General features: G+C 41.8%; 1 protein-coding gene across 3 annotated transcripts in view; it reads left to right on the top strand.

The window, feature by feature from the left end:
- The window catches only part of bicral (BRD4 interacting chromatin remodeling complex associated protein like), a 68,342-nt gene that overhangs the window by 34,715 nt on the left and 6,490 nt on the right, over positions 1-27,137 (top strand). For 2 of the 3 annotated variants that reach the window (XM_041176039.1, XM_041176045.1), the window contains exons 4-9: positions 6,087-6,158; positions 10,634-12,625; positions 17,852-18,071; positions 19,954-20,075; positions 21,220-21,281; positions 22,739-22,887. In XM_041176039.1, coding sequence (XP_041031973.1) covers positions 6,087-6,158; positions 10,634-12,625; positions 17,852-18,071; positions 19,954-20,075; positions 21,220-21,281; positions 22,739-22,887 — 2,617 coding nt within the window. The remainder of the gene's footprint in view (positions 1-6,086; positions 6,159-10,633; positions 12,626-17,851; positions 18,072-19,953; positions 20,076-21,219; positions 21,282-22,738; positions 22,888-27,137) is intronic. The other variant, XM_041176053.1, reaches the window with a different exon arrangement.

Genomic DNA, 27,137 nt, shown 5'->3' on the forward strand with positions numbered 1-27,137 from the left:
AATTTTAAAGCAAAAGTGGCCTTGGATCAAGTAGAATTGACAACTTGGTATATTTCTGCTTTTTTCTGATCAACAGAATTTAATAGTAACAGGATTAAAAACAAAATGATGACATAGTATGTTGCCATGATTCAAAAGGAGACAGTGTCGTTATAGCCAGTGCTGGTATAGCCAGTGCAAATTGGACAGCAAGTCAAAGCTGTTCTGCATTTAAAAAAGTGGCAGATTTCGAAAATTGGAGTTCAGCAAAGTCCCTAATAAAGTTTTCCTGAGTTGTGATGGTCTTAACCCCCAACGCAATACAGGCAAGTCTCAATCTCTGGGTACACATAATAACTTAAATTACTCAATGTTGACTTGTGTAAGCGTTCAGAGGGAATCTTTTGCCTGCCTGCTGCTCCTTGACATAACTGTCTCCCAAATCACTTACAACTGCACTTACACGTTCCCAATTGTCTAAATGTTGGCCCTCTATTTGGAGCATAGTGTTGGAGTATAGATACTCATGAGATTAATTGGCCCTGTTTGAATTGAGAGGCAGATGGAGAGAATATGTTCTGAGTCGTTTTTAGGGGGTTGTATCATTGAGAGTAGTTAGTTCCTTACAGCAAAGCCTACATTAGGCTCATGTGTTTCCTCTGAGCTCCTCCCCTGCCAGATGAGCGTGTAATGTTTTTCTTTTAGTGATCCACTCTTGGTGAGTCTGATCTCTTTCAGGGAAGTTATGTCAATGCTCAGCCTATGAAGTTCCATGTCGATTACAGCTGTCTCGCGTGTGTTATCAACCAACTTCAAGTTGTCTGTCAATCCTATGCACGTGTCCTGGCGTTCCAGCTTGCCAATTGAAGAGTTGTCATCTTCTTTCTTTCTTTTTGTTTTGTTAGTTTGTCTGGTGCGATGGATACTGTCCACTTGTTGAGCAGAGACTCTAAGCTCCAAGCTCCCATTAAAGCAGCTGGACCATGGCAGGTCAGCACCTTACTAGCCAGGGGCTTCCCGACTTGAAGTGGGCGATGGCTGACTAGTGGAATGCAATGGTCCCTCCTACTTTCTGAGACAGCCTCTGGCACCCGTTCCCTATGCCAATCAAGTTGGACTTGCCTCTCGTAACTGCCGTCTCCTGTGTTGTGTTAACGCTTTGCAGTGAAACCGTAATGCCCTGTTCAGGGCGCAAGCCTGGGCAAAATTTATGGAAACCCTGGGCTGCCTAAACGAGAGAGTCCCCCTCTCGGCCTCCGCAGTTTAGTCCAAAGGAATGCAAAGCACTGCCTTTGGCAATGGCTTGCTTGCAGGAGTTGCTGGAAAGGTGACATATTTGGACATAGTCCACCTTTGAGCTCCAGTCCAAGTTTTTTGTCAGGGTTTACTCCTTTAGCCTTCAACTTTCCCAGGGTATCCATAAGGCAGTGGAGCTATTTGCACATGCTTGGAAGCTTGGTTCATGAGTGCTGTGTGTCCACATGCTGAAGAGTTTGCACGCTGCATGCCTGAGGGCCAAACCTCCTCCAAGTTCCTTTGAAACTTTAGCCTGCAGCCACAACGGACCCAGTCTCTGTGTGGTGCCACGAGGAGGCAAAGCTGAGGACTTGCCGATGGAAAGGCTGTGCAGTGACAGGGAGAGACTTACACATTTTGCTCTTTTTTTTGCATTGCTGCTAGCCAGCAGGTACAGGGGTGTAGGTAGAAAATGAGAAGCAAGCCGGCACACAAAAGTGGAAAGCGTACTTTCACCTACACACTAGATGCATCACAGTGACCTGTAGGACACAGGCAGCTACCACAGTGCTGATTTATGATACAGATCACTCCCTGGTTGCACCAGGGTTGGGACACAATCTTTGAAGTTTTTCATTCAATGCAGAAATGCTGCCCTCGTATCAACATTAACCATGCTACCTACCCGGATAAAAACCAACAGTTCCTCAACACGATTGAACAGGTGCTCTCCGGCATTCCCACAGAGAGTGCAGAAGCGAAATGGAACATATTTCGAGAAACCGCTCAAAATACAGCTCTCTCAACAGATGGAATTGCTGACTGGTTGGAGGCTAACATTACCATGATGGAACCTGTTATTGAAGCCAAATGGTCCACTCTCATTAACTGCAAGAAAAATCCTAGTGAGAAGACTCTGAATGCACTAAGAGCCACTCGAAATAAAGTCCAACAAACTTATAGGCAGTGTGTCAATAACTACTGGTTGCAGCTTTGCCTGTATGGAGGGATCAAAAAAGCAACAGGTCCATCAGCAAAGAAAATGGCTCCATTGGAAACAAAAGCAGGGCAACACAGACTGCAATAAATAGTTGGAGAGATAGGTGAAACACTATCTTGAGTTGTACTCTAGAGTCAGTACTGTCAATAAGGAAGCTCTAGACACCATAGAAAGCTTGCCTGTCATGGATATTAAGCCCACAGTGGAGAAACTTAGCAAAGCTATTGACTCATCTGTCATGGGCAAAGCTCTAGGTGCTGACACTCAAGTGAACTCAAGTACGAGAAACTGGCACTCCTGCAGCATCTGCATGAACTTCTTTGCCTCTGCTGGAGGGATGGGGCAATGCCTCAGGTTTGCGTGATGCAAAGATCATGACTCTGCACAAGAATCAGGGCAACTGCAGGAATTGCAACAACTATTGAGGCATCTCTCTGCTGAGCATTTTGGGAAAAGTATTTGCCTGCGTCACCCTTGTCAGACTGCAGATCCTGGCTGAATCCTGAATCTGTGTGGTTTCGGAACTGGAAGTTCTACAATTGACATGACCTTATCCAGTGCAGCTGCAAGAGAACAAAGGAGACCACTATATATTATCTTCATTGATCTCAACAAAGTATTTGACCATGTGAGCAGAGGCGGTCTATTTAAGCTGTTGTGAAAATTGGCTGCTTGCCGAAACTGCTCAATACAACCTCTGCTTTCCAAGATGACATAATGGGTAAGATCAGCTGTGATAGGGCAGCAACAGAACCCTTTGAGACCTGCAATGGGGTCAAACAGGGTTGTATTTTGGTACCGACATTCTTTGACATATTCTTCTCTTTGCTGCTGTCATATGCCTTCAGGTCATCTACTGAGGGTGTCTACTTACATACCAGAACTGGTGAAAAGCTGTTCAGCCATGCTCCCCTGAGATCCAAGAAGAAAGTGCACCAAGTCTTCATCAGAGAGTTGCTCTACAGTGACGATTGCATTAGCATTCCATACCAGAGCACCTTCAGCAGCAAATGGACAGACTCCCTCATGCCTGTATAGAGTTTAGTTTGACCGTCAGCATCAGGAAGACAAATGTCATGGTCTAGGATGTTGCCATACCACCAGCTATTTGCATTGTTAACGTGACATTGGAGGTTGTTGATAATTTTACATATCTAGGTTCTACAGTGACTGGAAATCTGTGAATTGATGCTGAAGTCAACACACAGACTGCAAAAGCTGCAGCTGTTATGTCCAAGCTGAGTAAGAGTGTGGAACAACAGCAACCTGACTGAGAACACCAAATTGCGAGTCTACCAAGCCTGCATCCTCAGTGCACCTCTCTACAGTGGTGATATCTGGACTACATTTGCCAGGCAGGAGAAAAGGCTGAAGTTGCCACCTTCGCTTTCCTGATGTATTCTCGGCATCTTTTGGCAGGACAGGTTCATCAACTTGGTTCTGGAGCATACTAATTCTATCAGCATAAGCTCATTGCTAACCAATGATGTCTGCACTGGCTCAGCCACATTCATCGGATGGATGACGGCCATACACATAAAGACCTTCTGTACAGTGAACTGGCTACTGCGTTCTGATCTCCTGGGAATCTGTACCTCTGCTACAAGGACATTTGCAAGTGAAATATGAAGATGGGTGGACACTGTTGCTGACAACTGGAAGACGATTGCTGACAGCCGTGACCTCTGGAACTGCACTCGTCCAGGCAGCTGGACAGTACCATCACAAACCTGGTTTGTGCCTTGAAGATGGTGGCCAGGCTTTGGGGATCCAGAAGGTGAGTTACTCACTGCAGAATTTTCAGCCTCTGACCTCTTGTAGCCACAGTATTTATATGGCTGATCCAGTTCAGTTTCTGGTCAATGGTAACCCCCAGAATGTGATAGTGGGGGGCATTCAGCAATGCTAATGCCATTGAATGTCAAGGGGAGATGGTTTTGTGGAGATGGCATTGCCTGGCACATGTGTGCCATGATTGTTATTTGCCATGTATCGGTCCAAGCCAGAATATTGTCCAGGTTTGCTGCATAAGGACATGGACTGCTTCAGTATATGAGGAGTCACTTTATGCATCATCAGCGAACATCCCCACTTCTGACCTTATGATAAAGGGAAGGTCATTGATGAGGCAGCTGAAGATGGTTGAGCCAAGGACACTACCCTGAAGAACTCCTGCAGTGATGTCCTGTGACTGAGATGATTAACCTCCAACAACTATGACCATCTTCCTTTGTGATAGGTATGACTTCAACCCTTGGAGTGTTTCCGCCTTAGTCCCATTGACTCCAGTTTTTCTAGGGACCCTTGATGCTATATTTGATCAAATGTGGCTTTGATGTCAAGGGCAGTCACTCTCACCTCACCTCTTTAGTTCAACTCTTTCGTCCATGTTTGGACCAAGGCTATAATGAGGTCATTAGCTGAATGGCCCTGGAGGAACCCAAATTGAGCGTCAGTAAGCAGGTTATTGCAGAGTAAGGCCCGTATGATAGCATTCTTAACTCCAACAGCACTCAAGAAGCTCAACACCATCCAGGGCAAAGCAGCTCCCTTGATTGGCATCCCGTCCACCACCTTCAACATTCACTCCCACCACCACTGATGCACAGTGGCAGCAGTGTGTACAATCTACAAGATGTACTGCAACAACAGTCCAAGAGTCCTTCGACAGCACCTTCCAAACCCGCAACCGCTTGCAAGGATAAGGGCAGCAGATGCATGGGATCACCACCACCTGCAAGTTTCCCTCCAAACCACGTACCATTCTGACTTGGAACTGTATTGTCGTTCCTTCACTGTCGCTGGTTTAAAATCCAGGAACTCCCTTTCTAACAGCATTGTGGGTGTACCCACACCACATGGACTGCAATGGTTCAAGAAAGTGGCTCATTACTACCTTCCAAAGGGCAATTAGGGGTAAGCAATAACTGTTGGGCTATACAGCGACGCTCACACCCTGTAAAAGAATTTTAAAAGGGCTGACTGGAAGGACATTGGACGAGGCAAGCAGAAACAAAAAGCTCAGCTGGCAGAGAAGAGGGCCCAGAGAAAACGGAGGCCGGTGAATTTTGCGCCTTCTCAGCCCACTGTCTCCCTTTGCAGCAAATGTGACAGAGTCTGCCATGCCAGAGTGGGGCTCCTGAGCCACACTAGACGTTGCTTACCACCATGGCGCAAACCATCATCTCACGAGATGGAAGGCTGCCATTGTGCCTGTAGCTACTGATCTGCACAATCTGACATCTCTCTAACCTCCATTTCTGTAACCCTTCGAGATCTCTGAGCCTCTTGTGGATCTTTGATTTCCTTAGCCTCACCTTTGGAAGCTGTGCCTTCAGCTATCAAGCTCTAAGTTCTGAAATTCCCTTCTTAATTGTCTCTGGTTCCATCCCTCTCTCTTCTCCTTTAACACACTCCTTGAAACCTACCTCTTTGATCAGTTCCATTCTCAATTCCTCAGAAAATGAAGCAGTCCATGCCCACGTGCAGAAAGACTTGCACATCATCCAGGCTTGAACTGATAAGTGGCGAAGTAACATCTGTGCCACACAAGTGCCAGCCAGCCAGCCAGTGATCATCTCCAACAAGAGTCTAACCACCTCCCAACGACAATCAATGGCATTATCATTGTTGAATCCTTCATCATCAACATTCTGGGATTAGTCATTGACCAGGCACCCATATTCTGCAAGTGAATAAAAGAACACTTTTGGTCATCTGTCCTTGTATCTCTTTGTGGCTCAACATCAAATTTTGTTTTTTAATTGCTCCTGTGAAAGACCTTGGTGCATCGTAATACATTATAGGTGCTTTATAAATGCCATTTGTTGTTGTTTAGTACAACTCGATCTTGGATCTTTGGTTTTCACAGATAGATGAGGATGATTTGCTCGGTTCAGCCTGCACTATTGACAACTCTAATTCACTTTTTGCTGATGCCATTGTAAGTACTGAAATTCAAAAAAATATGTATCGTATTTAAATAGGTTGTATTCACAGTAAGATTACTGTAAATGTGACATGTTACACCTGTTTTAAAAGGACCAGTCTGTTCAATATCACTTTTTTATTATATCTGTCCTTTTGTTTTGGAGAGCTCACTTCTTTGATCAACCCTTTGATTACCCACCCTGATGTTTCCTTCTTTGTTTTGATTATGCTTCTGTGAATTATCTTGGGATGTTATTCTAAGCTAAAGGCATTAAATAGATTTAAGTTGGTGTAAGTTTGTTTACCATGAGTGAGGTTATCCTGTTTGACATATGTATATCAGACACAATTCCTGGAAGTCATTTTTTCTGAAGCTGGGGAGTTACTCAAGCTTTTTTTGATCATAGGTGGTGATTTGAAACTTTTTCAAGTCAGTTATTGAATTGTCCTTGAGAGATGGTGAAACACTTGATACCTAGGGATGTTCTTAATATTTAGCAGCAAAATAGGCCTAATCATGTGGAGTCCCGCCATTTGGGATTACATCTAGCATTCTCCTTGAGAAGAAGTATACTTAAGAATTAACTTTTGGGAATCATAAGTTAATTAAGTCATCAGTAGATATTGATCCTGCAGTGTTCTCAGAGCTTGATGCATTCTCCCAAACAACTGGTTCTTTTTCTGAGCATAAGAAGTGTCCACCATGAAAATTGTAGAATAAATTGCTGTTCAACTTCACTGCCATACCAAGGCCAGAGGTGATAATTGATAAATGCTTATAGAAAAAAAGTACTGGCCTGAGGAAACAATAATGCAAAGGTTGATTAGTGTCATGTGTTCTTTTGTATCCATCAGAATGGGCAGCTAGGGCCTCACTTTAATATCTCATTCAAAAGGTGATACCTGCAGTAGTGCAGCCTTCCCTCAGTTCTGCACTGAAGTGTCAGCCCAACTTCCACTGAACCAGTGCTGACATTAAAAAAATGCAATCTCAACTTTATGTTGACCGACAAATAGAATTTGTATTATTTCAGGGTAGGCAAAAATTCTTTGAGGAGAGAAAACAGGAAGATTGGACAGCTGAAATGATTAAGAATAGGTTGGGTATTCCGTGACAAGCAGTTCACCACCTTACCCTTGAAAACTTAAGACACCATCTGCAAAGCTGATGTTCAAAGTTCTGGAGTAGACGCTTTTCTGGATGGGTGCAATGGCAACAATATTGAAGAAGCTTGACACCATCCAGGACGCGGGCATATCCCTTTGGACTCATTGCACACAGCATCCATCAACACACTTGGATTGCATTATGCATGATCTAGAACGGTGCTTCCCAAAGTTTTTTCCACTGTGATCCCATTTTGAAGCTTGAAAATTGCTGTGACCCCAGAGTGAGAGTGGGGTGGGAGGAAGTAGAGTGGTGAGGGGGTGGGGAGGCTGGATTTGTGAGAGTGAAGTGGGGAGATTTGTGAGAGTGAAGGGGAAAGAGATTTGTGAGAGCGAGGCGTGGCGGTAGCATGCTGGGGTGTGTTAAAACTGCAATTTAAAAAAAAACACACCATTTCATAGGCTTTTTTGCAGCAGGAATCAGGCCTCAAATATCTGTCCATTAGGCCATGCCCACCAATTGAAAAAACACAAGGATTTAAAGGGGCCTCACAGTTGTCAGCACTCAGTTGCAGCCATTGCTGCCTTGGAGCTCGTGATCCCAGAATCTCATCTCTGGTCATAAACCATGGTTTGGGAAACCTTGATTTAGAAGATGCACTACATCTCAGCTTATTACGCTATCTTTGACAGATGTAACAAATGCAAATTTTAGTGCCAGTGTACGCCTGATTTAATCAGATTTCATTTTCATATCAAGCAGTGACAAATCAGATGAGAACTGGTCCTAAACTTACCAATTAACGCATACCAAGGCAGGCAGGAAAACTACCAATTAACAGTTCTAAAAAACTTCAGTGGAAAATAGCCAATCAGCAGTAGCTACCAACAGCAGAGAACAGAAGGGGAGCCAGACAAATTTTCCCAAATATTTTTGAAGTTCTTTACTGCCATGCACTTGCTCCCTCCCATAAGCTAAGAACGTATACTAAAGACCCACAAAAAATAGTCAATTTAGCTACACAGCAAGTTGTATTCTTTTGAAATGCCTGTAATCAAGCTTTTTTTGTCAAAGGTCTCTGCCTAGGTAAGAAGCCTAAACCTTGAGTTCACACAGGTCCCAAGAGGTAATCCTTTCTGTATCCTGAAGAGATTCAAACAAGTAGGTTGCAGTTGGGATCATGCACGTCTGTGCAACTTGGAGGTTTTTTTGAATGATTGACTGTAGGCCTGAATGTTCACAAAACATGCTCTATTAATTGTATATAAATTCCAAACCATCCTTTTGTAACATCGTTCTGGTGTATCAATCCAGAGTTACTGCTGATAATTATGTAAGTTTAGAGGGAGACTCTGGATAGAAATTTTGAAGTTAAAAAGTCTTATCAAGAGTTTCTGTTTGAATACATTAAGTGTTGTGTCAAAGCTATTTAGTAAAGCAGGAAGAGTGAAAATAAGAACATTAAACGTGGTCAATTCCACGGTTTTATATAAAAAAACACATCCTAAATACTTGGCAGTATCAAGAACTGCTGCTCCAAATTATCTGCAGAGATGTGCTCATTTAACTATGGTATGTGAGGGGAAACTTTTATTTATTTATCTACTTCCTGTTCAAAGAATATTTACTTCACAGTTTTTGGGGTGATTCCTAACAAATGTTTTATTCCCAGTTTTTTTTCCCCAGTGAATCTATGTGCCTTTCCACATTTCCAAATCCCAATATCCTCAACAGTGAATAACAAAAGAGATGTGTAATAATATATAAGTGGTACATCTTGTGCACATTTCCTGATTGCCATACCTCTAGTGCCACCTAAAATTTCTGTGTCACACTTGACCGAATGTGTGAAGAATAAAATATTGTTTGGCATAGGATTTGGAGTGTTTTTAACCTCTGTGTTGCCTTACTATCGATATTTTTAAAAAGAGAGGCAGATTGGTAACTTGAAGACTGAAGAGCTGTTAAATTCTGTCATCACCCATGGTTTCCTGACCATAAATTAGTTTTTTGTGGCCTTTAACATTGTGATTAGAAAACAGCATATCATCTAACCTAACTTTAGTAACATGGAACATCTGCTAGTCGTAAAAGCATTAGTGTGACTCTGGTATTTCATTGTTTACGAGGACAGAAGCTTTCTAATGGATCATCTATTTACTGTGAACAATGCCATGAAAGACCCAGCAGTTATACCTTAACAATATTGCATCTATCATGTATTTATTAAGCTGCTGGGAACCAGTGAAGCCCTCTATGCTCAAGGAAACTTTCCTTAGTCTTTATGGTCCCTTAATGATCTGTGTAATGGAAACCCAATGAAAACAGCTTCAAGGAAATTCCATTTTTCTGCCCTTTTTCTAGCCTATCGCAAATTCTAGTTGAAGGATTACCCCTTTGGGAGTGTGTCTGGGAAGTTTCTGGGTTATGCCAGGAATTCAGCCAATTATATTGATACCTGGAATGAATGGGTTGTCTTATGATCTCTTGTGGGTGAATCCTGAAGTAGGGGGCACTGTTTTAAAATTAGGGGTCGTCCATTTAGGACAGAGATGAGGAGAATTTTCTTTTCTCTGAGTTATGTGACCTTGGAACTCTCTGCCTCAGAAAATGGTGGAGGTGGGGTCATTAAATATTTTTAAGCAGAGGGAGATAAATTATTGTTAGGTAAGGATATCGAAGGTTATTGGGATAGATGGGAATGTGGAACTTGAAACACATACAGATCAGCCATGATCGTATTGAATAGCAGAGCAGGGTTGAAGGGCTGAATGGGCTACTACTCCTATTTCGTACGTTCGTATGTAACTATGCTCTTATTTAACTCAACTGAAGTCTTGCTAGCTGACAACCGCCATGAGTTCCTTTGAGACGTTAATAAAGATTCAAGACTGTCTGAGACAAAGAATGGGATTGATTACCTTTAAGAATATTGTATTTTACTTAGTTAGGAGCATAACAAAATGACCTCACTCAGTTCTTTGTCCCTTCCCAGACTTTGAAGTCTTGTAGTAGAGAGGGTAAAAGCCATTCTGACTTCTGCTGGCGAAACAGGGAAAGTGCACTTGTAGGAGCGGGCTGCACCCCCATCCCCAACCATACCACCTCCCTCCCGCACTCCAAATTATGGTTATGATGCAATCCTTACTACGTGGAATGGAGTTTTGGGTGCTGGCCATGGACACCCGTAAATCCCACTCTGCCACAGATGGAGCAAGGACCTTGGAATTTCATCTCGTTTTAACTTTTGCTAACAGCTATTTCTAAAATCTTTCTAATTCTGCCCAAAACTCAATTTCTCAAAAGAAAAATTAGCCTAGTTGTTTGTTTCAGGTTTGTTAGACATATGATTACATTATGTTCCAACTTTCATTTTTCAGAGTGCTGATCCTACCTCTTCTACTAAAGATACACATAACCACATTGGAGAAGAATCCAACTCAAGACTGCAATTAGCAAGTGGTCTGAATGTTTTGGAGGAACTGGATACCTCTTCACCTCTCTCAAACTTAAATGGGGACCAGCCTTTTGACATTCTGCAGAAGTCTCTTCAAGAGGCCAATATCACTCAACAAACCTTACAGGAGGAAGCAGATTTGGCAGCCGGTATTACTTCCACCCAGGAGTTTTCTCAAACTCAGCTTCATGCTGCGTCCTTTTCTCAGGTTTCACAGTTATCTTCTGGCACTTCAGCAGTAAGAGGCCTGACACAGCAGCAGATGAATGTAACACCGGCTCCCATTTTGCAGCAGGTTTTGCGAACTCCCTTTGTAAATAATGAAGCTAATGTACAGCCTGGGTTTTTTCAACAAATGGGCATCAACAGTGTTGCCATTCAGCATGTACCCAGCAGCAACCAAGCTGGTGGCATTGGACCAATTCAGCTGATTAGTTCATTAGATGCTCAGCAACCTGTAATGACTGTTAATCACCTTGAAGGGTCTCAGTTTATATCGAAGAGCAGTGGACAGCCAACTGCTCTAACCTCGGTGCCTCTAGGTGGTTACAATATGTCATCTCTTCCCAACCAGCAACAAATGTCTTTGAATTCGTCTGGCTTAAGTGAGACTGGTGGATTGTTGCTTCAGAGAAGAGTGACAGCACTTAATGGAAACACTTACTATGGGACCTCTAACATTGGTCAGGTACCACAACCTATGTCTGTTCACTTTAGTGGTAATAATATTCAAACAGCACTGCCTTTGCATAATATTATCATTCAAAGAGGCCCTGTACCAAGCCAGTCTAAAATTTCACTTAGTATTCAACCTAAGCCTGCTCAGATGAATCAGCAACAAACAGTTTACAATGTCAACAACTTGGAATTGCAGACAGCGTTCAAACTCCAAAATGAAGTTGCATTACAGCAACAGCAAATGCAGCATGGCCTTCCTTTTTGCTCCACAAACTCTTCTCAGAGTTCATCAGTGGGCCCAGCATTGGGTGTTAATATTACAAAGCAACAGGTACGTGGAAAGTCCGGTAGACCACAAGTTTTAAATCAAACTGGAAACAGTATCATAATTCGTCCTCCTATTGGACAACATGAACCTCTTGTATCCCAGAACCAGTTTTTCATTCCTACCAGCCTAGCATTAAATATGAATTCAACTGTTCAGCACCTTCAGACTGCAAATGGACAGATTCTTCAAAATCGAACAGTACCCACCCAACTGGTCTCTAGCCAAGTAGCTTCTGAATGTGTTCTAACGAATCGGAATTCTTCCGGTACGATGCTGGCTACCCAGTCTTTTTCAGGACAATTCTTGAATAATCAGAATTCTGCTGGACAGTTGGTTTCTGGCCAGGGTGTTATGGAACAAGTTGTTAATGCTTCAGGAGGGCAGCTATTAACAAACCATGGCTCATCGCAGCTCATAACTGGGCAGGTTCCACTCCACCAGGCATCACCGATGGTATTTAATCTTACAACCAGTCAAGGTGTCCAACCCACTGCTGGCTCAAGCATTAATACAGGAATATTTAAACAATCTGGGCAGAATGCAGTCCAAGGAAGGTCATTGCAAAACCAGCTTACTGTTTCAAATACACCTAGTTCAATGTGCTCCAGCTATGTGTCTACTGTACAGCCTATAATATCATCAGCAAGCGGTGGTGACCATGTCACACAAACATGTTCCAGTGGTAACATTGTAATGGTTTGTCAGGGAGAGCAATCTCTTGTGACTGTACAGCCTGCACAGCAGCAACCACAGTGCCAGCAACAGTTGGATATGAATCAAATTTACCGGATTTCCAATCCTTATCACCAAAATGCAAGTGTAATGCAGTCCTCACGACAGGTCGTATTTAACCGGACAGAGATGCCAAATACGCAAAGCAGCAATCAGCAACAATTTCTGTACTCGCAAGTAGGTGATGAATCAATGTATTAAATTTATCAATGATATGTTTTTAAGAAGTGAAATGCTTTACCAGAGAAAAATCTTTTTCATCACATTGTCTGAGCTAGTACAGCAGTGAAAAGTATGTACAATAATTTGTCTGTGTTGGTGCAAAATTCCATATACACATATTATTGTACTTTCAAAACTAGAAACAAGGAAAAGCTAAGGAATCTTTCATTAAATTATTCGTCTCGAAATGGGCATAAACTGAAATATTTTTTAGAGGCTTGATTGATTTCTGGACTTCTAGAAAGTTCAAATCGCATTCTAATCAGATGACTACAACAGGGTTGGTGAAATTTTTACTTATTAGACCACTTGATAAATATCGGTAACTTACTGTAAACACAGATTGTTCTCAACATTTCTTTAGCTGGACCCTGATTCTGCAATGTATTATGCATTATCCTTCAATATAAATTAAAATGATTTAATGTTTCTCTTTTGACATTTACCGTATCTTCGTGAACATGAATAACATAGAACTTTCTTAGCATACTGATTTCATTATTTTAATGTTCAGCTTTATGCCAACTTAACTTTCACTATTTACTGTTGTCTTTCACATGGAATCCTCTTTAATTTTCTTTTTAAAATATGTTTCTGGAGTTTTTCTTTACAATTGAGGTGAGGTGAGAGTGACTGCCCTTGACATCAAGCCAGCATTTGACTGAGCGTGGCATCAAGGAGCCCTAGCAAAACTGGAGCTAATGGGAATCAGGGGGAAAACCTTCTGCTGGTTGGAGTAACACCTAGCATAAAGGAATATGGTTATGGTTGTTGGAGGTCAATCAACCCAGTTCCATGACATTACTGCAGGAGTTCCTCTGGGTAGTGTCCTAGACCCAACCATCTTCAGCTGCTTCATCAATGACCTTCCTTCCATCATAAGGTCAGAAGTGGGGATGTTCGCTGATGATTGCACAATGTTCAGCACCATTTGTGACTCCTCAGATACTGAAGCAGCCCGTGTCCAAATGCAGCTAGATCTGGACAATATCCAGGCTTGGGCTGACAATTGGCAAGTAACATTATTGCCAAACAAGTGCCAGGCAGTGACCATCTCCAACAAGAGAGAATCTAATCATCACCCCATGAAATTCAATGGCATTACCATTGCTGAATCCCCCACTATCAACATCCTGGGGGCTACCACTGATCAGAAACTGAACTGGGCCAGCCATATAAATACTGTGGCTACAAGCGCAGGTCAGAAGCTAGGAACCCTGTGGTGAGTAACTCACCTCCTGACTCCCCAAAGCCTGTCCACCATCTATAAGACACAAGTCAGGAGTGTGATGGAATACTGTCCACTTGCCTCAATGAGTACAGTTCTAACAACACTCAGGAAGCTCAACACTACCCAGGTCAAAGCAGCCCCCCGCTTGATCGGCACCTCTTCCATGAATATTCACTCCCCCTGCCACCGACGAACAGTGGCAGCAGTATGTACCATCTACAAGATGCACTGCAGAAACTCACCAAGGCTCCTTAGGCAGCATCTTCCAAACCCATAACCACTGCCATCTAGAAGGACAAGGGCAGCAAACACATGGGAACACCATCATCTGGAAGTTCCCCTCTAAGCCACTCAACATCCTGACTTGGAAATGTATCGCCATTCCTTCACTGTCACTGGGTCAAAATCCTGGAACTCGCTTCCCTAACAGCACCGTGGGTGTATCTACACTACAGGGACTGCAGTGGTTCAAGAAAGCAGCTCACCATCACCTTCTCAAGGGCAATTAGGGATGGTCAATAAGTGCTTCCCTAGCCAGTGATGCCTACATCCCGTAATGTTTTTAAAAAAAATCATTTTTAGTTCTTCCAAGTTACAACTTATGCCAAACCAATCTGGCAACTGACTGTTCCGTATAATTCTCTGTCAGAATTCTGGTATAGTAATTGTGGTTAACCTGGAATTCATTTGTTTGACTTCATTCCCTAATGCAGATGACTTAATTTTGTTGCTTGTAAGTAGATCTAAAAAGAGAGGGAGGTGAAATTCAAAGTTGATGGGGGTGCAAAACAGGTGGCAACGAAACAATGGGTTGTATATTGGGCGACTGATTTCCTACTCCCCATTTTGTGTCCCACCTGAATTTGAATTTCGCCTTTAGGCTCGCTTAAAATGTACAAAACTAAAGAGAACTGCTGCTGTGAGTGGCCTTAAAGGTCTAAAATGCTGCACTTCTAGTGACAGTCACACTGGATGCCAGATTGAGGAGGGTGTTAGCATGCACACAATGAATATTGGCTGAAAGTACACAAATAAGCAGGTTATGACATCAATCAGTGTGTAATGTTGATTTGATGCCATGGCTGTCATCTTGCTGCTGTACCCTCCAGCTAACCCTGTCTCTTAATCATGTACGACTGATTCAGCAGCAAGAAGCATCCCCCCACACCCCCATCAACACTATTTTAAGGGATCATCAATTACTTACAGGTTAGTTATGGATTGACTTCTACAGGCTGTTGTTGTGATTGTACAAGTGTTTTGTTCAGTAAGTTCCTAAAGTCTATAGGAGATGATGTGGTAGGTGCTGAAGGAGTTGGCCCTGACTGTAAGGCTTCTGCGTAAACCATTTACTCCCAGACGTGGGTGCAGTACCTGGCATTCCCATTGGAATACTGCTTGACTTGGAGAATGAATAGAGACACACAAAGAAAGCAACCTGCTTGGAAGAGGAAGGGGAGTAGGGCTCCCCGGGCAGTACCCCCAGAGCTTTCAGGGAACAATTCTCCTGAACCTCAGCGAGGAGCAGTGTGTGAGATGTCTGTGCTTCACTGATGACCTTCACACTGAAATCTGCCAACTTTGGCAGCCACAACTGCAACCTTAGAGCAGGGCAAGGACTGCATTGCCAATGGCTTATGGAGGTGACTGCGACCATGAATTTTTATTTGTCAGATTTCTTCCAGGCTGGATCAAGAGACATTTGCAACATCTACAGTTTGCTGCCTACTGCTGTGTACCAGAGGTCACTGGCGCTCTCTATTCAAAGAGCGCTACATTTTATTCTCTCTTGCCAAAGAACAGCAGATGGAGTGAGCATGCAGTTTCGCTAAGATACAGACTTCCATGGTGTAGGGTACCATTGACTGCAAGCATATCACTTTGCAGACACCACATGCCAACTCTGAGATATACTGCAACTGAGAGAGATTCCACTCCCTCGATGTCCAGCTGGGATGCATCCCTACTCAGCGAATCATGCTGGTCTAGGCCCAGTACCTTGGCAACAGCCATAATGCCTTAATTCTGCGGCAGCCTGCTATTCCTTATGTATTTGAGCCACCATGATAAATCAAAAATCAAGGGTTTTCTACTGATGACGTGGCTTCATTACTCAGGTGCACAACCTATGCACAAGTGGGCAGCCTGCATACAATGAAAGCTTTCGAGGACCCCTACAGTTCTTGGCAGACTGCCTATCAGAATTTGTAGTGGTCAGGTGTATACTGCGCAACTTTGCCATTGTAAAGACTCAGCCCTTGTCGCCATCTATACAAAGAGCAGCTGAAGAGTAGAAGGGGGAAGAGGCAACATAGCCACAATTTGGCTGGCTGATCATGAACAACTCCCAATTGCAATACCAGTAAATGCAGTCCCAAGTCCCATTACCAGCAGCCCCACACCTTATCGCCCCTACATTGCTGACCATCATAGCATTCAGTTGGTTACAATGCAAAAATAAATGGCACCACAAAAAAAATATTCTAAGCCGAATTTCTGAATCAAACCATGCCATATTTCATACAAAATTCAACTAATCGTCCTTCTGTATTCCCTTAGTGCCTATCATCTTTGTGTCTAGTGTTCCTATGCAGTCCAAACCAGTGGCTACAGTATGGCTGGTGAAAGGCTGCTGGCTTTCAGCAGGAGAGACTACATGGATTGGAAGATCCAGCTTCAGACTGCACTATCTCGGCATGGGTGGCAACTGTTTGGGCTGACTGGCTGACAATCAACAGCAGGGGCCACAATGCTGAGAGGACGAATGGTGTTCCTGAGAGGTTTGTGCTTCAGAGAGCCACTGCCACTCCCCAGGATGGTGGCTCACCAATCCTAGTAATGTTTTGGAGGACAGAATGCTGGACGTTTGTGACACCCTGCAAGTCCCTTAGACTGCTGCCATCATGGTTGTGGATACTAGTGTTCAGAGCTTGCATGGCAGCACCAGACATTGGCTGTTTTCTGCTTGTGCTGCAATGGAAGCTGAGATATTGGCTGTCAGATGCTGCATGGTTTGATCTACACTAATGAAGTTGGCTGCCACTTCCATGCTGGAAAGGAAGGATTTCAATCTCCACATCAAACCCTGTGCCAAGTTGGTGCCGGGACTCCTCCATGTCACTTTACATTGCTTCCATTGCTTTTTCATACTTTGCCTAGAGGACCTCCTGACCCCAGAGGATAGAACACACTTCTTGAATAAGGCTTTTAATATAAGCTCTGAACATTTGGGAGCCTGCTCTCTTGAATGGCATACCATTCTTCTTCGCAGGTCAGAATCCGTTGTGGAATGACATTCATCAACTGCTCTAGCCATGATGCACCTCCTCTTTAAGAAGTGCGGGTTAAATTTAACTTGTGTTAGCCTCTCATAATTTTGGGATCCCTGCCGGTTGGTGCTGGCTGCAGGCTGCAATCATGGTAATGAATAGGCAGCATGAAGTTGGTCTGGTGCATGCATCGGAAGCAACAGGCGGAGGTTAATTGAGCATCGTGATTTCTGCTCCTGGTTCAGGAAGTTATCGAATTTCACAGCCAAAACCATTTTTGGTACTGTTATTAACTTTCAAATTGTATTATATTTTTATAATAGATTGCTGTGCAAAATTGACTTTTTAATTTCAACAATAAGTTTATCTGGAGTATGTCTATGCCTCCACATACTTGAATTTATAATTATTTCAGTTAAGCCAGAACAAGAACAAAAGTATTACCTAATTAGTTTAAAAAATCTTTCACTAGCTATTGCAGAATTTGTTTCAAACATTTACTGATTCAATTTTACGAAAAAGCATATATACTAATTAATATATCAGAATTGTAGCTGTATTAATTTTCCTAAATTGGGACAGCATATGCAGTTGTGTAATTGTGTGAATTGTTCATGCTTATTGTTGGATGCTTAGATGCATTCATTGTACAGTTTTATTTATACAATATCATGATTGCAGGCTCCAAAGAAGATGATGGCAACAAGTAAGCACCAACCAGTCACTAGTCACTCCTTGGCTAGCTTGGGACAGCTCTCCAATCAAGCTTCAGCTTCTCTCTTTGGCAGTCATACTCTGCCCAGTTCTGTTCCAAAGGCGCATTCTGGTGATGGCATAAGACAGCCCCATATACCCAGCATATTGAGCAATGCAGGAATTCTAGGCAAAGCTACATGTCTGAGTAAGTAAAGGAACTTTTCATTGTATTCATGTGGACAGAAATAGCAACAAACCCAATGCCTGGTTTTTCTACTATATTAAGAATAAGTCTCAAAAAGTTTGTAAACAATGGAGTGTGCGTGTATAAAGAATATACTGTTGTAATGTTATATTGAGTCACCTAGAACTGAAGTAGAGGTAAAAGAAATGAACATGCTGTAAATCTGCAAACGTATATATTGTTGGAAATACACAGTAGACTATTAAGCACCTGAATAGAGAAAACATGACTTAATGGCCCAGATCTTCTGGTCTTTGGATAGTCAAGTGAGCGGACGTACCCCCCTGAGATGCGCTACGGGACCCCTAAGAAGTCCCAACACAATGATTCCATGGGAATTGCCCAGTAAGTTTGAACTTCCAATCCCCCTGCTCCCTGGGATCCTCCAAAAAAGTCTCCAACACTGAATTAGAATCAGAGACTTTGGCTGGTTTTGACTTACCTGGATGGTTACCCAGGAAATGTTAGACAGAAAAATCCCAGTTTAACTCCTGGGTAACTATACAACTGAACCCCTCAAACTGACCTGACTAGCCTCCACCACCCAACTCACCCCTGACTCCGCCCCTGACCTGATCCCAATACCTGACTCCACCCCCCCGACCTGACCTGACCTGAACTTAGCATGCTACCCAGCAGCCACCATATACAAACCCCTTACCCACTTACCGTACCCCCCCCCACCGTCTTACCCATTTACCTTACCCACACCCTTTTACCCACTTAACCTTATCCTACTCTTTTGCCCACCCTAACCCCTCAACCACTCTACTCTCTTACCCACTTAATTCACCCACTTATCTTACCCACCTTACCCCCTTGCCTCATCCATCCTACCCCCGTACACACTTGTCTGCTCTCCGTAACTTTTCAAAGAAGCTTTGGGATATTTAAACTCTACTTACTAGAATATAGCAGCTAGTGTTATACTTAGGGGCAGTGTGGCTTCTGTGCAGATTCTCTCCACTGCTTCCCTCTTCTCCGAGGTTTCCTGCGCTGAATCAGTTTGGAAGGATCCTCCATTGGAAGATTGCCCAGAAAAATGGAGGAAAGTAAGTGATCAGGGTCAGAAGTAGGTGTTCCAATCCTGATCGGGAAATTTGTGGCTCTCGGGTGCGAAGCTTGCATGAGAATTCAAATTGGCTACCTTTTTCAAGAATACTGAAATAAAACCAAGGGCAAACAATGTATGTAATGTATTGGTAGTATGCATTAATAAAAAATCTGTTAGTATAGCAATTTACAGCAGTAACATCTTCCAAGTTATAATATGCATGTATCTAACTTATTCAACTGTTCCTGAAAGCTTAGGAATGCTTTTTGACATAGATGAACAGAATGAATTGCAGCAGTTTATTTCAACCCACTTATACAGTAACACCATTTCATAGAGGGTGTAAAAGGAAGAGATATGAAGGTTGCATGACATTGCTGTTGCCTCTCACCTTGAGACATTGTGAATTTCAGCTGAATTGAGAGAGATTGACATAACAATTCTCAAAACATTTAATTTTTTAATGAACAGTGTGATCAGGAGAGATGATATGTTTTCATTAAGTTTTTTTTAATTTGCTATGTGAAAAAATACATGAAACCTCCAATGTGTCAAATGTCTCAGATTTTCAGCAACAGTGTGTAGGTTTAACCAACTCAAGAAAATATAATGCCTTGGGATTAAATTAATTAAAAGTTGAACAGCTAATTAAAGATGTACTTCCTATTTCTTTAGTGTACAACCAAATTTAACTTGCTTTAAATCATGAAGTTCTATTTTAGGGTTTGCATAAATCTATTTCTTAAATATCTTTTATAAAGTTTTGTTCTCTATATTTGTATATTACAGCTGTGCAAATGAGCGACAGTCAACTTCACAAAACTGCTGGTACTTTACAACAGCACTTGGGACAGCTGCATCCACTGCAGGATAAAATGTTAGCACAGCCAGAGATACAGAAAATTTCACAAGTAGGTTGCTGCTTTTATGGTATCTATGGTTTCCTGTCCAATAGAATTCTACAAATCTCATTTAAACTTCTAATAAAAATGCTTTGCCATTAAGTTAATCAAAGTAACTTCAAATGTGACTCTCAATTTCAAATTTTAATAACTAAACAAAGTGTAAACAACCATTCCAAGAGATGCAATAAAGCTAATGTTGAACTCATTGTATAAATTTTTGCAATTGTATTTAAGCTTAGAACTTAAAATGTAATTAATAGCTAATATGTTAATATTAGTATTAACTGAAAATCTTACTTCAAAAAGAAAATTTCAGTTTTACAAAGCCACAGTTAGTAAAATATGATCCTAAATACTTTTATGGATTGCTCCAATATCTTCACTCTTAAATATTGAATAACAGTGTTACAATTGCAGGGATCCTTCTCGTATTCACTGAGTTATATTTTTTGAAATATTTTTCTGTGCATCTGTTTTGCAATGTTGAATGCAAGAAATCTGCAAAAATTCTTTCTGCACAAGATCTGTAGTAAAAATACATTTATTTTGATGACAGCATAAAGTAATGAAAAAATGATGGGAATGTAAAGCATGATATATATTCAAATGATTGTGAATTTGCAAACCATTTGAACTATTTAATGATTTTAAATATTTCCTAATATAGCATGCAATATGCAAATACTCATTTACTCTAATGGGGTACCTTCAAGTTGTAGCGTGTTGGCATAAATTGGTATTTGCTTTTCACAAAACATAGTAAATTGACCAGGTCTAAAATTTTGTATTGCTAGTGGAGGAATGAATAGGTTCTTAGCTAGTTTAGTCAAACTTAGTTAATATTCAGATATTGGTTTTTCTTTACAATGAGCACTGTCTTGTTCATTTTGCTATTGTTTAGCAAACTACAACTTGTTTATTTTTACTTCTTTCCAAATAGTTTGGAATAGTGTCATTTGGTGTGGCATTATGCAAACAGAAATTAGCATGAACTGTTCCACAATGCCACATCTCCCACCGGTATTCTAATCTGCTAGGAGATAGGTAAGGCCCATATCTGTAGACATGTTGATAATGTTGCTCTGCAGTACTTGTATCATTTCTAACATATACGTATATAGTTTTATATCATTAGTTTATTTCATTCTAGTTCGAAGGCCAAAATGTGGGACAGAAGAGACCTGCAACAAAGCAACTTACTAAAGAAAGTTTGTATGTATAATTGTTGAGCAGTATACTATATTTTAAGAATTTTAATGCATCTCCCTAACCAATATTTTCTGTAACTGTCTTTCCACTAAACCAATACTACCACCCACTATTAAGTCACTGCTTCTGTTGTTCTGCTCTATTACTGCTTTGCCTTCTTTTGATGCCTTTGTCTCCTCCAGATCTTTCATGCCCTCATTCTTCCCAGATGTCCTAATGCAGTTGCTACCTTTACATCCTCAAATCTGAGAACCTCAGGCTTGTGTGCACCTACTGCGTCACCAGCCTGGTTGTCCACTTCCAGATTTGTCTAAACTATCTCAAGCTACATTGCTTCTCATGTTCTGTGACTAAATGCAGCGTAATTATGAGCAACTGCAAACTTCTCTTCTTCACTATTGCACACCTTCTTCAGCCTAGTCTCCCTTCTTTGACTTCTTGCCTTCTATATTGTCCTAGCCCCATTCTGTCTTGCCCCAGATCTGCATAGTCAGCTATTTGTTGCATCAATACTTGCTTAATTTTCCCTTTCTTCAAACCTTGTGCCTCCCTTTCAAAGGCACTTTCATCATCCCACCCTGAAAAAACCTTGCAGTCTCTAACACCTCCATTTGCATCTCTAAACTCATTTTTCCTAAGATCCCTCGAAATATTGTGAAGTTATCTGCCCACTTTTCTACCCACTTGCTATTTGAATTACTTTGCTTTGATTTCTAACATACCTGTAGCACCATATATATTATGCAACTCTGATCCTAGCGTGCTAAGTGTCTTTGCTCTCAGTGTGTCCATAGTTTTTGTTGAGGAGGACTAATCAAAAAATAATTGTTTTAATATTTTATGCAATGCTTTATTTCTATCTGTACCAATTGTATTAAAACTCCCTAACACAACAGTTTGTTAGTTCCATTTTCTGTATCAGCCTTCCTTACGGATGAAACTTTTGTGATTTGAGATTTGCTGTTGTGGGTCCATAGTTTTAGAACCAGGTCAGATTAATCATGGTCACTCTATAGAACAATGCTCAGTAGAAATAGGTGAGTCATTCAATTAGTCAGTCTAGTTAGATTCAGGTACATGTCTCAGAGGTAACAGGTCACAGTGTTAACCCACTATGCTACCCATTGCTGATTCTTTTTAATTATTTGATTTATTAAGCTGTGGAAATTCTTTCCCAAGAAACATGGCTTGAGTATAAATGTATTCCATAGCATTCTTCAATATGTATTGTTATGAAAAGTTAATGGGCCTAATTGAAACCCTATCGCCTCCTCCTCCGGCCAGTGGGAAAAGTGCATTTTTAATTGTTGTTTTGTAGGCCTCCATTTACCATCTGTACAGCTAAGGCACAGTACATAGGATGATTCTGGCCATTGTTTAGTTTTATATTAGCTGTTTAAAATGAACAAGCTTTTAAAAAATTGCACGACTGACATTTCCTTTTTATGTTTATATCAAAGGATTCTTCAGCAATTGCAAGAAGAACAAAAAAATGTTCTACAACCTGACTATAAAACACCCTTCAGTTCACTGGAGGATGCCATGCAACGGCTTCTTCCATATCATGTGTTCCAAGGGAATCTGCCTTCCCAAGAGGAATTTCAGAAAGGTATTTCAATACCATTCTTGTATCAGACTTACTAAGCTATATTTTTATACTGTTTCATGTAGAACTTTAGCAATATTGTAGTCTGCAATAATTGAAAATGATTTACTCATAGCCTCTTCAACGTCCTTTGTGCTCTCATTGCTTATAATAATGACCCACTACAACTGCAAAGTTCTTCTGGAGTTTTTGGTAGCAAATGTGAAACAGTCAGCATTTGCTTTATTATCTGTAGTTGAACATATGAAAATTTGAAAAATAAAACAAGTGATGAAGTGCAAATAAAGAAACTGGCTTCATTTGCTTTATGCCTCTAAAAAGGTATCCATGGCATGTGTGCGCACATTTCTGGTCCTAGAAGCCATTTAGATGAATGTGTTGGTGTGCACATAGTGTTCACCGAAAGGAACTACAGCAAGCAGATTGTGACGTCAATCAGTGTGTAAACATTGTTTTGACACCAGCGCTTCCATTTTGGAGCCCAACACTTCAATCAGTGCCCTCCTTTAACCTTGTATATTGAATACGCCTTGAGCAGCAGGAAGGACCCCACACCAATACCATTTAAAGAGATCATCAATTACATTTAGGTTAGTTATTGCCTGATTTCTATTGGCTGTTGCTGTGATAGTAGAAGTGTTTGGTGCTTTCTACAGTTGTTTGAAGTAGCTAAGGTTTATAGGGAGTGGTGTGGTATGTGTTCAAGGACTTTGTCCTGATTTCAAGGATTCTATTAAACAAACCACTTTTCCCAGACATGGGTGCAGTAGCATGCATCCCCTTTGGACTAGAGCAATATGGGGAGAAGAGAAGAGGTGATACAGAGCAGGGCAAGCTGCTGGAAGAGGAAGGCGGAGGAAAAGAGCACTAGCAAGTAGTGGTTCTCCTACCTGAACCTCAGCGGGGAATGATGTGTCAGATGTCACCACTAAGGATGTCCTTACTGAAATCTTCCATCTATTGCAACCTTAGAGCAGGGCAAGGACGGCATTGTCAGTGTCTACGAAGACAACTGCGGCCATGAACTTTTATACGTTTGGCTCCTTCCAGACTGGAGCAGATGATATTGGCAACATCTCCCAGTTTGCCACTCACCTTATTATAAGAGAAGTCACTGAGGCTCTATATTCCAAGGGAGCTGAGTACATTTTATTCTCTTTTGCCAGAGCAGGTGGATTGAGCACCTAGCTTTGCAAAGATTGCAAATGTATATATTCCCAAGGTGCAGCGTACCACTGCACACTCGTCTTTTTAGACGCCACATGTCAACTCAGATGTACCTCAACCGAAAGGACTTGAACTCCCTTAATGTTCAGCTGTTATGCAACTGTATGCAGCACGGATCAATATCAGATATCCTGGCAGCAGCCATGATGCCTTCATTCTATGACAGTCCATTATACCATCTGCATTTGAGCCACCATGACAAACCAGAGATTAGCTACTGGATGAAAAAGACTATCCTTTGACAACATGGTTCAGGACTCTGGAGTACAGTACAACCCCACAGTACAGTGAGTGTCAAGATTCGTGATGGTCAACAAAGCCCCTGTCTGACCAGGCTCAACTGACTGTCAGGCAACTAAACACAACCTCAATTCTCCCATTCACCACCAGTCTAACACCTTAACTTCCCTGTGTGCTGACCATCACAGTGTCTGCTTTGCACAATGAAAAAATACAAGCCACCACAAAATAAACACTCCAAACCAAATTTATATATCAAGCCATGCCATATTACATACAAATGTAAATTAATTACCCTTGTGCAATCCCTTAGTGCCTGTGTTCTGTGTGCTTTTGTTTGTCCTAAGATTCCGATACTGTGTGACCCCAGTGGCTGCAGCATGGCTGGTGGAAGGCAGCTACTTATGGTGGGAGAGACTGAAGATGGCCTTGCAGGATAACCTTGAGTAGCTCTGGCCCTAGAAGGCCAGGCTTCAGACTGTGCCATATCACAATGGGCAGCAGCAGTTTGGGCTGGCTGGCTGGCTGATAGGGACTGATGGAGTAGTAGAGGTGGGAGGCCAAATGTTGTCATCCTACGAGAGTGTAACGTTGAAAAATCTTGGAGCCCATTCTCTGCCATTAGTGTGTGTTCCCCACATCAAAATCAACTGCCCCAACCCCTTTATTAGGTGCAGGCTAGCTTTAAGTAGTGACAGCTAGCTTTAGCTTGTGCTAGCGTCTCATAATTTTGTGCCCTCACTCAGGAACGCAGCCACTTAACAGCATGCTTAGTGCTGGCTACACTGTACAGTCGTTTAAATTACTAGGCAGCACAAAGTTTGTGTGTTGCCTGCATCAGAAACAATGGATATGGGGTAATCCCATATTGTGACTCCTGCACCTGTTTTTGAGCCCCCTTCAATTTCATGGCCGTTGTGTTATAGTTGTATGTTGTAAAGCTAAATGCGAGATAGGGTGCATTGGTAGCAACAAATGACAGATATATATTTGGATGACTAAGTCTTGGGTCCCTTCCTCTCCTAAAATACACAAAGTATCATTCTGTTGTCAGACTGCTAGCTAAGAGCAGATGACAATCATGCGTTTTGTGCATTCCCTCATTTAGACATTGAAATTTATATAAATTCATCTAAATTACCTGTTGGTATCTTCTCACTTATACAAAATTAGGAATACACTGAAGTTGTTCAGCACAGATTTAAAACAAGTACTGCTTGGGAAGCCATTTTAGCCATTTTGAAGATTGCATTCTAAAAAAGAGAGTAACTGTGTTTTGCTGCATCACTCAAGTGTTCGTTCAATTCTTTTGCATTGTTTTTGTCCCATTCCTTGCAGGTTTCAGGAGTAGCTTAGATTTTGCATTTTTTTGATTTTTCAGCAGCTCCCTATTTTCTGTTTGTGGTGGCTTGGTGGCTTGGCTACAATTTATGTTTCAACAACACAGTTTTTAAGATGGACATCCTGCTGGGTAAACCTGTCTATTTGCTGGTTATAGAGAAGGAAGAAGAGGATCTGAGGAGACTTAAGAGGGAGGTCTGTTTGCACTGAAGTGGTCTTGCCGCATTCGCTCTTACCTCACAACTCACGTCTCCTTCATACAAGTTCCATGATGTGAACAACTCTGCCAGTGGCTGTCAAGGTAACCACAGCCTTTAACTTCAATGCTACTGGGTCCTTTCCAGCCACGGCAGGGAAATATGCCAAATTGCACAACCAGTAGTGCTCCAAGTAGATGACAGATGCCTTTCTTGCCAGAACTAATTCTTTCATTCTTTTTCTGAATGGAAGCAGGCAGCAAGGAGAGGACTGTTACATGCTCTCCCAATGTGAAGGGCATTATTGATGACACAAATGTCTCCATATAGGCCCCTACTTCATTCCCACATTTTCAGAAGTAGGACAAGGTTTCGCTTGATTAAATTAATCTTTGAATCATCGGCACAAAGTTACGCAGTGCATGCCTGCTACTTGGGTAGAATCATGTTTTCTTGATTTTTGCAGCAATCGGTATTGTCTGCATTATTTGGAGGGGCAAGAAGCCTGGATGGTTAACCCTTAGGAACCAAGAATATCGCTCAGCCAACAGAAACTGGACAAAAAAAGACTGCTGTATATTCGAAGCAAAGGGTTGTGTCTAGTCAGAGTGTTCAATAGGGAATTGAACTTAGGACCATTGTTATCGGGGACTACAGTGTAAATGATCATGCAGTGGCTACATTCTCCCCAATATTCTACAGTTCGCTTAGATCTTCAAATATCACTTCATAGATGTGGCTAATGGACTTCTCTATTGTTGTCTTCAAACTTTGCAAAGTGTTTGTCGTACTCACAAATGTCTGTATGTATTGGTCTCGGACTTAATTTGTAATCAAGCCATCTAAGGTCCTGATCCTCACCTGAGCCGCTGAAGGAGGACTCAAGCTAGACCTGTGCATTTGAAAAGAAATAAACAGTTGCTAGAGTGCTGTGCATTCTGAGTAATATCGAACCAATAGTTTACAGTGAAAGATGGTAACATGCATTGTACGGCAATGCTATAAAACAACACAAAATGTGAGCAGTATTTCCTGAGACCAGTAAATTTCTTCCTCACCTTCTCCCAGCTTCATTATTCAGGTGAGACCACTTCTATTCTTTATGCCATTATCATCCAGATTGCTCTGCGACTGCTCTTCATTATTAGGTGACTCTCGTGTTTTCAGGTCCTCCTGCAGTAGCATAGCTAAAGCTATTTAAGTAATTGGCAAAGTTTTGTGTTAGTTCCTTGCTGTAGCCATTTCATT

Source organism: Carcharodon carcharias, chromosome 2 (assembly GCF_017639515.1).
Source record: "Carcharodon carcharias isolate sCarCar2 chromosome 2, sCarCar2.pri, whole genome shotgun sequence".
Classification (NCBI taxonomy): domain Eukaryota; kingdom Metazoa; phylum Chordata; class Chondrichthyes; order Lamniformes; family Lamnidae; genus Carcharodon; species Carcharodon carcharias.